This window comes from Protopterus annectens, chromosome 3.part0 (genome assembly GCF_019279795.1).
Source record: "Protopterus annectens isolate FY-2018-M chromosome 3.part0, PAN1.0, whole genome shotgun sequence".
Taxonomy (NCBI): Eukaryota; Metazoa; Chordata; order Ceratodontiformes; family Protopteridae; genus Protopterus; species Protopterus annectens.
Genome location: NC_056731.1, coordinates 800907264 through 800920193, shown reverse-complemented (window position 1 = coordinate 800920193; position 12930 = coordinate 800907264). Strand labels below are relative to the sequence as shown.

The window sequence follows — 12930 nt, the reverse complement described above, 5'->3', positions numbered from 1 at the left end:
GCTATGTTAAATGGGTTTAACATGGCGAGACAGCTTTAAAATAAGCAACGGAGATGTCCGTTGCTTATTTTAAAACTGTCTCGCTATGTTAAACTCATTTAACATAGCGAGACAGTGTTTTAAAAAAACGTGTTATACTAATGGAAAAAAGTCCGGGCGACCGGACCTTTTTCCATTAGTATAACTCGATTTACAATGGGCACGCTGGCCAATCAGCGTGCACGTTTTTCGGCGGTCATGGTATAATACCCTTTTTACCCTTATCTGTCACTACTAAAGCCACTTTAGCAGTCAGTATTATTACTCCCATTGTCCTTGTCCCGGATAAATCTTCTGAATGTCCACTCTGAAATTCTTTGCAGTCTCTCACACCTCTCATCTGTCTGCTGCTTACTATGGTCTTAGTATATGCAGCACATAATAATCTTTAAATGGTGAAACAAATAGAGAATCATACTTGTATATTTAAATAATTTATTTACTCATTCATTTTTTTTTTCATTCATTCATTCTGAACACCTTTATTGATCAGATTATTTGGGCTAAACCCAACCTACCAGCAATACTACAAATTATATTTGTCTCGTATACAACAAGTAATAGTAGTCCTTGAACAATGGAACTAAAACAGGAAATCATGCTCAAAACATGAATCTCACAATCTCAGCACACTTTACACCTTCCTTCCTGCTATCTTTACTGTATATATGCTACAGATAGATATCTTACTGTCACTGTAACTTGAATTTGTATAATGTGTCATGTCTAATCATACAATTTTTTTATTTTTTTATCCCATCTCACTAATCCAGTGTTAAAGCTTTGATGGTATGAGACTCTATCTTTGTAAATTTACTCACTTACTGCTGATGTATTGTTTATTGTTTAGACTGGATTGTATGAGACTTTATTTCTGTACTTACCTCAGTTATCCCTGTTATATTATTGTTTGTATTACCATGTTGATGTTAATGTAATTGTGGAGCATTTCTCCCTGGGCCCCCGCTGTAAATGGACCTCTGTCCAGTCAGACTATCCCGGTAAACAAATGTAAAATAAAATAAAAATGTAGATCAGAAAAATATAATTTTCCAGCACCCAAAGGTTGTTAAATATTATTGTCAGCAGTACAGAAATATAGACCAGAACTCATTTGTACTGATTTACAACAGAGTATTAAAATGTGTTCTCTGTAGACTTTTAATATAGCAATGTAATCCTTGGAAACTGACTATGAAATCCTCCCCCAGTGCCTACGTTGATAGCACAATAAGATTCAAACATTTCAGTAACCAAAGCTTGGCTGTCCTTAATAAGCCTAGAAACCAGAAACTACTTTGAGAGATCCAGGAGAGTAATTCTAGCTGCATGTGCAGCTGCAGATTGCATCATTTCCCACATACTTCGACTAAGGGGACAAGACCATATCACATGTGCTAGAAATGCTGATTCCTTTTTGCATCTCTAATATTTGTTACCTGCCTTCCCTCTTTTAGTTGAGGATTCTAAGTTAAGGTGCCAGAAATGCAATTTTTTGAAGTATGTAAGAGTAGTGAAGTGGGGCATCCTTAAGTTTGTAATTTAAACTTAACATCACCCTGTAGTCCCTTTCTAAAAGCGCTCTTTGTAGCTGGCCCTTCCACTCCAATTCTCCCATAAACACTCATAAACTTTGTATGGCCATGTTATATTAACAAAGAGATAAAATTATTTTTAGCAGTTCCCCTTAACATGGGGCAGTCAGTCTGTGCACTTCAAGGGTTGTGCCAGTTTGCCTTGCCTTAGTGCCCATACCAGTTACAGATATTTCCACCATTTTGCTTTCTTACCAAATACAGTATTGCAGTCAATAACGAATGATGGGGAAATTCCCGGTAGGAAGTAGAAACCTGTCCAAAACAATATTCTTTTTCCCACTCAGTATCTCCAAAACATGGTAAAATCCTGTTTTACATCATTTATCCTATATTCTGTCCATTTATAGGACCTGTGTATTCCGTCCCATTTTATCAGTTCAGTTCCCTCATGGCTGACCTTGAAACAGCAAAATGAGCAGCAAAGACACTTGATCATGAACCTGCATTAATTAGATAGATGATAGCCTATTATAATATGATAAATAGTGAGCATGTCTTTAATAATTGTGCATTGATCTGTGTTTTGCATTTAAGTTGAAAAATATACAAGATGAACATATTTCTTGCAAAGCATCAGCTCATACTGTGACCTATTCAACTCAGTGTGTGTGTGTGTGTGTGTGTGTGTGTGTGTGTGTGTGTGTCAAGACAGCTTGCTTAAAAAGGGGAATTTTGCAGTGGCATGTTAGTCTGCCTAACAGATTTGGAAAACTAGTAAGTAAAAATGAGCTGAAAAAGCCAATATGAATTAGCTAGGCAAGTAGGGTTCAGGCTTGTAGTGCAAACAGAGGTGAGAGTTGTAGGTTTGGATCTCTGTTCCTTCAGTTTGTGTACAGTAATCCTCGTGTGTGGCTGTACAGTATTGGAGATGACTTAGCAGTGACTGAATGTGCAGAATGTGATATTGTATGTTATGTCTGGGATAGATGACATGTAACACTGTTTATGGTGGAGGGTTTAGCATAATGGTTAAGGTCTTTACCTCGGGTAGAATTTACAGTGTTTGATTCTCACCTTTGGTTACTGGCTAATTTTTTAATAGTCTGCAGACTGATAGCCTAGTGTTTACCTATGAACCCATAAAAATAATATACTAGTCTTTTTAAATTGTAATTTAAAAAGTTGTTAGAGTCAACTCAGGAAACTAAATGCTAGTTTTCATCAGTGTTGTAAGATTTCCAAAATGGAGAAGTTCAACAGCCATTAGTTTATAAAAAGTACTGCATTTTTTTCTCGTGTATATAAGCCGGTGAAGTTGCTTAGTTTGCTGACCTCATTCCCTCCCTTCCTTGTCTTAGGACTCTGGTTTGATAACCAGTGTTTGAGTACCTTTTATGCATCAGCATTTAAGATGCTAACTTGATCCTGATTTGATTGATTGATTGCTTGATTCAAGGACTGTCTTGGCCAAGCAGAGTTGTAACTGTACCAAGAAAAAAGGTCCCATAGCATGGTGTACAAGATGATTAAGCTGATGACCTTTTTAAGTAACTGAAGTGTTGATTAATCTGCTTTTAACTCCAGCTTGTTGTCTCATTTCTTCCATCTATAGCAAGGTTTACCACCTAGCCTCAGAATCAAGATAAGAACTTAAGATAGTTCCCATAGGTTAGGTATTTTCTTGTTTTTTTCCAGTGGTAATGCCATCTTGAAGTCCTGTCCTTGTGCCCCCTGGGATTCCACAGCTTTCTGCATTCCTTGCCATGAGGTTTTGAGGTGGAGACGTGCATAGAAAATTTTCAGACCATATCCAGATGGAATGCAGATTGCACCTAGTGTGTATTGCATGGACTAAGACTGCTTCCCTGCCGTAACTTTTGAAATTGGACAATCGAAGTCCTCCTTTCCTAAAAGAAAACATGAACTTTTAACTTCCCACTCAGGAGACAATTACCTTTAATAAAATATGAGACGTATTCTAGTCCATCACTGCAATATGTCTGCCTAGAAATGAAAACTTGGAAAAATATGCAATTATATATTTGTAATATTAGCCAGTAAGGGAAGTTTCCACTTATCTAATAACCCATTTTGTCTTTGATCATTTTTACCAGGGAAGGAACACGTGTTGTTTGCTCCATATGATTCCTTATCCAACTGTCATTTGATAAAAAACTGTACACTTTTCATTTAAAAGGAAGAACACAGTTTTGCCCCAATTGACTCCTAAACCAGAGATCCCCAGACTTATCAGAGACACTTAAGGCCTTTGAAAGAACTTTGTGAGTGTGAGCGCCAAAGTACATAGTCATTTTCAGATCATACAGTAATCATTCTTTTGTCACCTATAATGTGGAAAATCCCAGTGAGAACCGCTGCCTTATCTACAAACTAAACATCTCCACCAGTAAATGAACAACATAGCTAAAAGTTGGCACTCCTGATATGTACCTCTGTCTTAGGTAAAAATGAGGGAAATGTTTGTAATAATCTGTGGCATAGGTTGGGAATATAGCAACTTGCAAACAGCTAGAAATTCTTCTTGGTGCCCAAAGAGATATAACACAAACCAAAGTCTCATCTTATAAAGTCAGAAGTTTTGTCAAAATTAATAAAAGGGACAACTGTGGGAGAAGAACCAGTCTTACACAACTGTTGAAGATTTAGAGCAGTCAGAGAAGATTGGGTCCTCTGTTTGTTTTTTTCATAAAACCTAGTTGCGAGGGAGTTGCAGTACACCGATTTATTTATCTTGGTTAACTCACCCCACCCCACACACAGACACCCTCAAAAAATAATAGCAGTCTCTTAAGTGTTCCTACAAGCTATGTGGTTTTGATTTAATTTCTTATCGGGTGTAACTCGGCCAGTACTGCTCACAGTTAATTTGTAAATAATTTATTGTAGAATGTAGCTGTTTGAGTTTTTACAAAGTGCTACATTGTTTCTTTCAAATACTTTTAACCTTTCTGTAAGTCATGATGGGTTTATCATTAGATCCTTTTCTAATCATGTTAAACAACTTGTTTTTAACATTTTAACCAACTGGTGATCCTATCAGTGCTGTAACTTCATCTTAAAGACTTGTCAACAATTAAACAACACATCCCTAAGAGCTGACCCAGTAGTCAGGGACTTGGAGATACACACAGACAGTAATCTAGCTTTTTGTCACGTCTACGGTATCGAGGAAATCATTCTGTGCTGTGCAACTTATAAACAAAGGTATGGCATTGAAGTCCAAGGAAGTCATTGTTCCACTGTATGTGGCATTCATCAGACCTATCATAGAGTACAGTGCCCCCTTAGGTATGTACCTAACTAGGCATATCCAACAATTGGTATGTCCACAGAGGTTCCTCATTAAAAGAATACAGGGGGTAACATTTCCTGTGCAGACAGCCTCACAGCCCTATCCCTGTACTCTGTCTCCTGTAGGCTGATGAGGGGGAGATCTATGCCTGGCATATAAGGCACCGTCAGACACCACTCTGATTGACCTCCTGCATATCCACAAAACAAACAGCACAAGAATTACCCATTCTAATTGCCTGTGATATTATAGGACATGATGCAGAGACTACCTCTTCTCTGGAATAGGCTCCCCATCCATGTGAAGCAAAATTCCTCCCTAACCCAATTCAAGTGTAACTTGGACAATTGAATAGGAAAAAGGACATTCATCCCTGGACACAGGCAGCCTGTAAATGGTTCATCTCCCAGTCCCCCTGCTTGTAAATATTTCACTTCCCAAACCCCTTCTTACACTTACCGAGAGTAGTAGAACTTGTCAGAAATTTGGGATACATGGATAGGCTTAAAAAGGCTCTTATGGTTGTTAGGCTGGTAAACAACTATGAAACTTTAAAAATCAAGTAAATTTTGGGTAATAATCACTAGGCTTGCAATGGCTATTAAGCAAGTAGTCTAGTAATCTCCTATGAACCTAATTAAGAGGGATACTCATAAATCACTGTCCAAGCTGTATTTGTGTTTGTTTTAAAATCTTCCATATGGTATAGGATGCCAACTGCTTGTGTCCATCCATTTTCTAAACCACTTGTTCTAGTGAGGGTTGTGATGGCAGTATGTTAAACAGGCTACATCAGACTTCCCCGGCCCTAGTAGCAGTGGTGCCCAACTCATTCTGAGAGATCTCTGGGCATTCCCAGTCAAGACAAGAGGTACAGTCCTTCTGTGTCTTTGGTATGCCCTAGTACTTTTCTTAGTGGGCCATGCATGGGACACCTTCCGTGGGACACACCCAGAAGGCATCTTCACAAAGTGCACAAACCACCTCGGCTGACTTTTCTTAACCCTGAGGAGCAATGGCTCTGTATTCCAAGATCCTTCTGGATTGACAGGTTCATTACATTGTCATAGAGAATGAATCCAGCTATTCCATGAAAAAATCTCATATTTACTGCTTGTATGTATGATCTCATCTTATCACTATGCAAAATGTTGTGTCCACTGATCTGCAAGTAGAAAGCTTAGTCAGTGATTCATTTCTTATTTCTCCAGTACAGTCCTGTACAGTGCCTTCAGTCCTGTTGTTGTATTCATCTGGTGGCCACTATCCTCTCCTACTTTCATCTACCTCAACTTCTTAACAAGATGTAAAGATAACTTACACTCCATCACCTGAGTTAGCTGACACACCTTACTTTTCCAGGAGTACCAAGAATGCTATGCAAAATGAAATCCCTTACAATATGCATGTCACAATTTTATTCAGTATTTCTTGATTTTCCTCAGAATGAAGTTAAAAATTGAAACATTTCTTTGAATGTGGAATCTGAAAGTTTTAAATTCCATGTCATTTTCTATAAACAGTGCATAAATGCCATCACCTTTCTGCCTCAGTGTCAGTGCTTGAAAGTAGTCACTCAGATGTGCAGCCCCTCCACAACCCCTTTTTTTCCCATTTTTGCGCATGGGGTCAGGTGCCACTTCAACAATGACAATCATCTAGAGCCAAGGTTTACACCAGCGGGTGGCTAGTCCTGCAGCAGTGATGTTCTTCATGTTTCACTGTTGCAGTCATTACATTTGGGTAATCTGCTGGCAGGTTGCCCTCAGTCGGCCTGAATAATAAAGTCTTGGGTTCTGCGTCGGTTGCTGTCTCCACTTCCATGACGTCAAGTCGTAAGGGGTATAAAACATATGGCCGATGCCATTTTATTCAGTCTTTCTTGCCATGCGGTGCCCGAAGCAGAAGCAGTTCGCAAGTGCCGGCCGGCCGACTGCTGAAATTTTCTCATTCGAGTTTCAGAACCGAAGTCTTCAACTAAAGTTAAGTACCCCGTTGGGGAAACTTTTTCTTGCTCCTTACCGATGTCAGTAAAAGTTAATAATTGCATTACTTGTGGGAAGCAAATACCTCATAAAGATTTTCATTTGTACTGTATTCCTTACCTAGGCCCTGATCATAACGTGCCTTGCTGTCGGTTGTGTGCTAGATTTAACCAACGCACTATTAAGCGTCTGTATATTTTTGCTTCACAATATTTTGGATCCAGATTTAATTATCCTGAAATGTCGTCGGTTAGCAATCCGACTACCAGAGTTCACAAAAAACTCAAAGAAAAAGACAGAGACAGACCGTTGAGGTCCAGAATCGACGACGCTTCTCCTAAGCCAGTTGCCGGTTCGCCAGTACTCAGTGAGGCGCTTTCGCAACCCTCGATACTCGCTACTGTCGCAGGCCTCTACCGAGACCCATGCGGAGTCCGGTATGCCGCGAGATTCTCAGAGTATTGAACCCGCAGATGTCTCTCCCTTGGATGGGTCCGGAGCCGCTGAACTGGCACCGCCGTCTGAGGGTGTTTTCAGGCCTCAACATTTTTTATATAAAACTGACGCCAGCTTCAAAAACATCTTCTAAGTCTAAAAAAAACAATGCATGAGCAACGTGCTCAGGCCCCTATGCCTAAAAAACAGATGATCAAAATGGCTGAGGACTTAATTACCTTGATCAGGGGTTCCCAACCCCCCCCCCCCCCGCTAAGTGGCCTAGGCAAGACACTGATTATTAATCTTCAGATCAGGTTTCTATTTCTTCTGATTCTTCTTCTTCTAATCAGGAATTTTCTATACCACCCTATGAGGATTCAGATGCAGAAGAATCCATCCCATCCGCATCTCCTCCTGAGGATTATTCTTTTGGAGAAACCTTGCATACTTTAAGTTAACATTTTCATTGGGAGAGTCTTGGGAGAGTCAGGATTTCTCTGAATCAAAAAAGAGGCTTAGGGATTTCCTTCTTCCTCAGCATAGGCCTTTGGCTATACCTCCTGTATTAGACATTGTTGATGATGAGTTTTCAGAATCAAGCATGGCTCCTGATTTCCTACCTCCGGCTCCTAGTAAGCCAGACAGATATTACAGGGTTCCTCACTCCCACAAATTTATATTCCAAAATCCTGCTGCTGATCCTGAAACTATCTCACAGGGTCCCAAAGGTGTACAGGCCTCTACAGCCAAAAATCCTACCCCCTGTGGTAGAGATTCCAGGGCGCAGGATAGATAGGGAAAGAAGGTTTATACGTCTGCAACCTTGGCAACCCTGGACTTATTGATTTTGAAAACGTTTCTGGGCTTTCCAAAATTCAAAATGCTGACTTTACAACAGCTACTGCCTATGCTAGGCAGGAATGCTTGGTTAGTAACTAGACTTAAGAGGCATACCTGCATATCCCAATAAGGGAATCATGCAGAAGATACTTCCGCTTCAAAGCTGGTTTTTTGCATTACCAATTCTCTGCACTGCCCTTTGGCTTATCTACTGCGCCCAGGGTCTTTACAAAGTGCCTGGCATCAGTAATTGCATTCTGCAGACAAATAAGCATTCAGATGTATCCTTATCTGGATGACTCTCTCATTCAAGCAGAGGACAAGGACACTCTTCTTTAATATCTGGCGTTTGTAAAAAGGCTTCTAGCACGCCTAGGGTACATCATAAACGAAAAGAAATCACAACTGGTACCCTCTCAAATAATTACATTCCTGGGTATAAGCTTGAATATAACTGCCCAGATGGCTTACCTTACGCCAGACAAAGAAAGGCAACTGACAACATACTTCAATCAAATGGCAACAACCCAGTTATCTGCAAGACAAATTCTGCAGGCTTTGGGGTTCATGGCATCCTGCATTCTACTAATTCCATATGTGAGACTACATATGAGGAAACTTCAGTGGTACCTAAAAAGTTTATGGAGTCAACATTGTCACAGCAAGAGGTTCTCACGTTCGATTCTCGGCTGGAGCGCCTACTGTGTGGAGTCTGCATGTCCTCCCCGCGGTCGAGTGACATTTAAAGACCTGCAGTTAGGTGCGTGCGTGAATGGGTGTACTTTCTTTGAATGTTGGGCATCGGGCTGGCAACTTGGCACCGTAAAAATCCACTGCCAATCATTAGCGGACCGGAGTTCCGCTGTGGCAACCCCTAACCGGGAAAAGCTGAAAGACATTACTTACATGGTGATTTAGACACTGCAGATGTAACAGAAATATTGGTGGCACTGTACTGGGACTGGTATATGTTGTTGGTGTTTTCAGGGTCAACAAGAACAGGTTGGGGGGGTGTATCACTGTATACTTAAGATATGATATGCTGAAGAAGACAAAGGGAAGGCCAAATGTTTGACTTGACAGACCAAGAACAAGAGTTCATGGGAAGTATTATACAGACCATCATATGCAGAAAGGTGAGAGCAATGAAGAAAGATCATTGAAATGTTAGCTGAGAAACCATATGAGGTTTTCTCCACACAAAGTATGGTAGTGCATTTTCATGAGTTGATTATTCTGATTCTATCAAATTTCAGTTAACTTCTGACATAGCCATGTCTTTTTTTATTTGTTAGCCAAGAAAATACAGTACACACAAGTTTCTCTTTTAGGCACAACCCAGGAGCACTCTCCAGTTAATTGATATGTTGAGTCATACAGTAGAATATAGTAGGCAGATGCAGACTGAGGGAATCAAAATGGCCATATAGGATTAAGCTCACAAAACTGCATCTCTCCTTTTTTCTTCTGTCTAAAGGCATTTACTTTCTCAATTCTTATTACACTTCCAAGTTGTTGGAGTAGAATGGTGTAAGTTAGCTCTGTGCAGTTGTGGTACTTTTGTGATCTAGAAATTTCCACTCTTCCAGCCCCACTTCATGTGATAAATTAAGTATCTTGGGGGTGGGGGCTTGATTCCAGTCCTGTTAGATTTCCATTATGGTACCAGCTGTACAGATGAAGTGATAATTAAATCTGGTGTTACATGTACGGTTCAAGTGTTTTTTCTATGCCATTAAAATGATTCATCTGAGTTGCAACTTTATCATTTATGTTAACAGTTCACAATACTGAGTGGGTGATTTTAGACAGTTCTGCTGGCTGTAACCATATCACAGCCAGGAAGAGAACATTGTAAGTTCTTTGTCTCATGATTATTTTTATTAAGTGCAACATTAATGCTTACCAGAACAGCATTTCAGGAATATGCATGAGATAGTCTCCCAACATAACACTCTTCAGATGATTTCCTTCGATTTTTTTTTACAGGCTTTATCCTGTAGATAAAAGCAGAATAAATGAATATGGTGAAAGCTACGAAGATCGGGCTAAAATTAAACCTCATGAAAATTAGAGAGAATGCTGCAGTTGTTGATATCGCATCCTTAGAATGACCTTCAACTGTAAACCTGGACACTTGATTGGCTCGCTTGGAGATCTTCTATGATCAGGCATTACAGAAGTTCCTTTGGATTTGCATGAACAATATATTTTCTGCATTGCCAAATGTCTCATTTATCAAATATTTTCTGTACATTTTGTTGCTGCTCCTCTTATCATTGTAAAGGAGGTGTGGTATATTGATAAATAAAACTGTTTCATCAGTCTGCACTATAAGAGACTATTGACCAGGCTAAAAACTGTTGAAGCAGTAATTCAGGGAAGTGAATGTGAAAAAGTGGAAGCTTAATCTCTTTTGGAGAACTGTAATGAACTGGCTTCTTCAGAATGATGAAAATTCATTCAACCCTCTTTACAGCAAAGGAAAACTGGTGACCATCAAAACATTATTTCAGAGTTTTGTGTTTTTATTTAAGAATGAACTTTATTCCATTGTTGAGAGATAATTGTTCTTGAATGTGTTTTTATTTTCTACTTGTATGTTCATTTTGTTTGGGAACATTCTTCTACATTTTAAGTATTAAACAACAGCAGGGTAGCAAAGACCTGAAAGACTCTACATTTGGTGCTGTGAGAAAGCCACGAGTAACTGTGCCTCAAGAGGAGGAGTGGACAGTGTTTTTATTTTTTATTTTTCCTACATATATTAAATTCCCCATTTTAGGAAGAGAGAGAGAACACCTTTCTACTGAAGTGGGTAGAAAGAAAAATGTATAGTACTTCCTACTTTGTTTCTGGCATCTAGACTTTCATGATAGCACTAACATTTTTGTTGAGTGAAAAGTTTAAAAATGGATATATCCAAATGAAAAAAAGATGGTGAGTATATGCAGTGTAACCACCAGTAATGAATCCTACTGTTTAAGTGGTTATAAAATAATTATTTTTCATTGTTCTACTTTAAATTTATACATGGACCTCTCTGTTTAATAATTCATTTGCAGCTTGATGTCTTTATTTGCTAAGCTACAGTCTTCCGCCTCCTTGGCAAAATGCTGTCATAATGCATGTTAACATCCTGCTGTTAGCAGTTCATTATCTTTAAACCTGTTAACTAGGCTGTTATTTCAGAGTCAGATGTTACATAATAGCATATCAGAGATTTTTTTTATTTTTTTTATACAAGGACCACTTCTTACTAGCTGGCAGTAGTTGTGATTGCTACCTCTCCTCCTTTGGAGTTTAAGACACTAGGGCAATTAATGTTTCATAATGTAATAAATGCTGAAAATCTGTGTACATAATAGATCTGAAAGAATTTTTCACTGACAGGGAGGAGTATCTTATAGTTTATAAATATTTATTGAGTATTCCTTTTCATTGTTCAAGTCATGGTACTTTTCAAAGTGCAATATTTGTGTGTGCATGTTGAGACTGCTACATTTGTTTAATAATTTTTATGCAGTTATTTCTGTTTGAAAACATTTGTTCCCATAGTAACTCAATGTGATTAACATTCTGCCATTTTCCTCTCCATCACTCAGTCATGCTTAACCATATTGCCTTCAATGCTCAAGTTATGTATTGTGCTTGTCTTGTAAGACCAACATCATGTCTTTTTCTACCAGTTGCTGCCAAGCAGAGAGCACTCAGTAATGCGTGGTACATCCTCTATCTGTTTGCCATTTTTTATTATCCCTGAATCCTTCCTGAATCCTTTTTCCTGTGCTTTACACAGCCAGCAAACCAGATTAAAAACACACCTCTCTGACAACTGGTGTAATTTGCAAAAAAATCTAACTACCATCAAGTATTGTTAAGTGGTCACACCAGTTGCTGAGAGTGTATTGTAACCAGGATGTTACAGTTTAAAATTGTGTAATATGTTCTATTCACTGGTTAGGCAATGTGATTTCCAAGTGTTGTAATCAAACCATCAATTTTAGTGATCTACAGATCATCTTTTTCCAGATTTTAAGGCCCCAAAATGTTGAACGCATTTGAGAGAATCAAATGTACATTTGTTGACACTGAACATAGTGTTGCCTTTTGTCTTTAACATCCAGCTTCACACCCATAAATGCTGTGCATCTCAAAGCTTATATTGCATCAAACTTCTTGCTGTACTTATTGAAAACAGATATTATAATGGTCAACATAATGCCGGCAACAGACTGTACATTCAAAGGAATATGTTTTTACATTCCATATGGTAATAAAAATCTAATAAAAGATAGCAGGTGTGTTTATTTTGTATGTGATTGTGTGCACTGCAGTTTAGAAGCAGATATTGACCAGGTGTTGGAGAAGGTGTCAGTAGATAATTTGAGATTTAGGGTGGCAGGTGGCTGGCACAGCCTTTATATGGGCTGTGTAATTCTATTGACTTTTACCCATTTTAAATGAATTTCAGTTTTTTAATTGCCTTTGTGTAGTTTGTGTGTAAAGAATGCTAACACTGCAATTACCAGCTACTGGTTGTTATAGATATTGAACAGATCTGATAATGTTACAGTTCTGACTTAATGTCCTTGCCATTTTATCCATTTTGGATATTCAAACATTTTTCCTTGCATGCTGATGTTATGTCTCACACCAGGAAGAGCAGGCAGGAAGTATAGCTGTTTCTCCCAAGTTCTGTGGTTTGAAGTTCCTAATACCTCTACTGTGTCAGTCATTTGTTGCATAGTACTTAGCTTTAGTGATGCTGACATTT

The 12930-nt window shown here is 38.8% G+C and overlaps 1 protein-coding gene across 1 annotated transcript in view; it reads left to right on the top strand.

Annotated features, from left to right (window-relative positions):
- The window catches only part of CLPTM1L (CLPTM1 like), a 657087-nt gene extending 644639 nt beyond the window's left edge, over positions 1–12448 (top strand). Inside the window, exon 17 of the mRNA XM_044065147.1 lies at positions 10143–12448. Coding sequence (XP_043921082.1) covers positions 10143–10227 — 85 coding nt within the window. The 3' untranslated portion in view covers positions 10228–12448. The remainder of the gene's footprint in view (positions 1–10142) is intronic.
- The last annotated feature ends 482 nt before the right edge of the window (positions 12449–12930 follow it).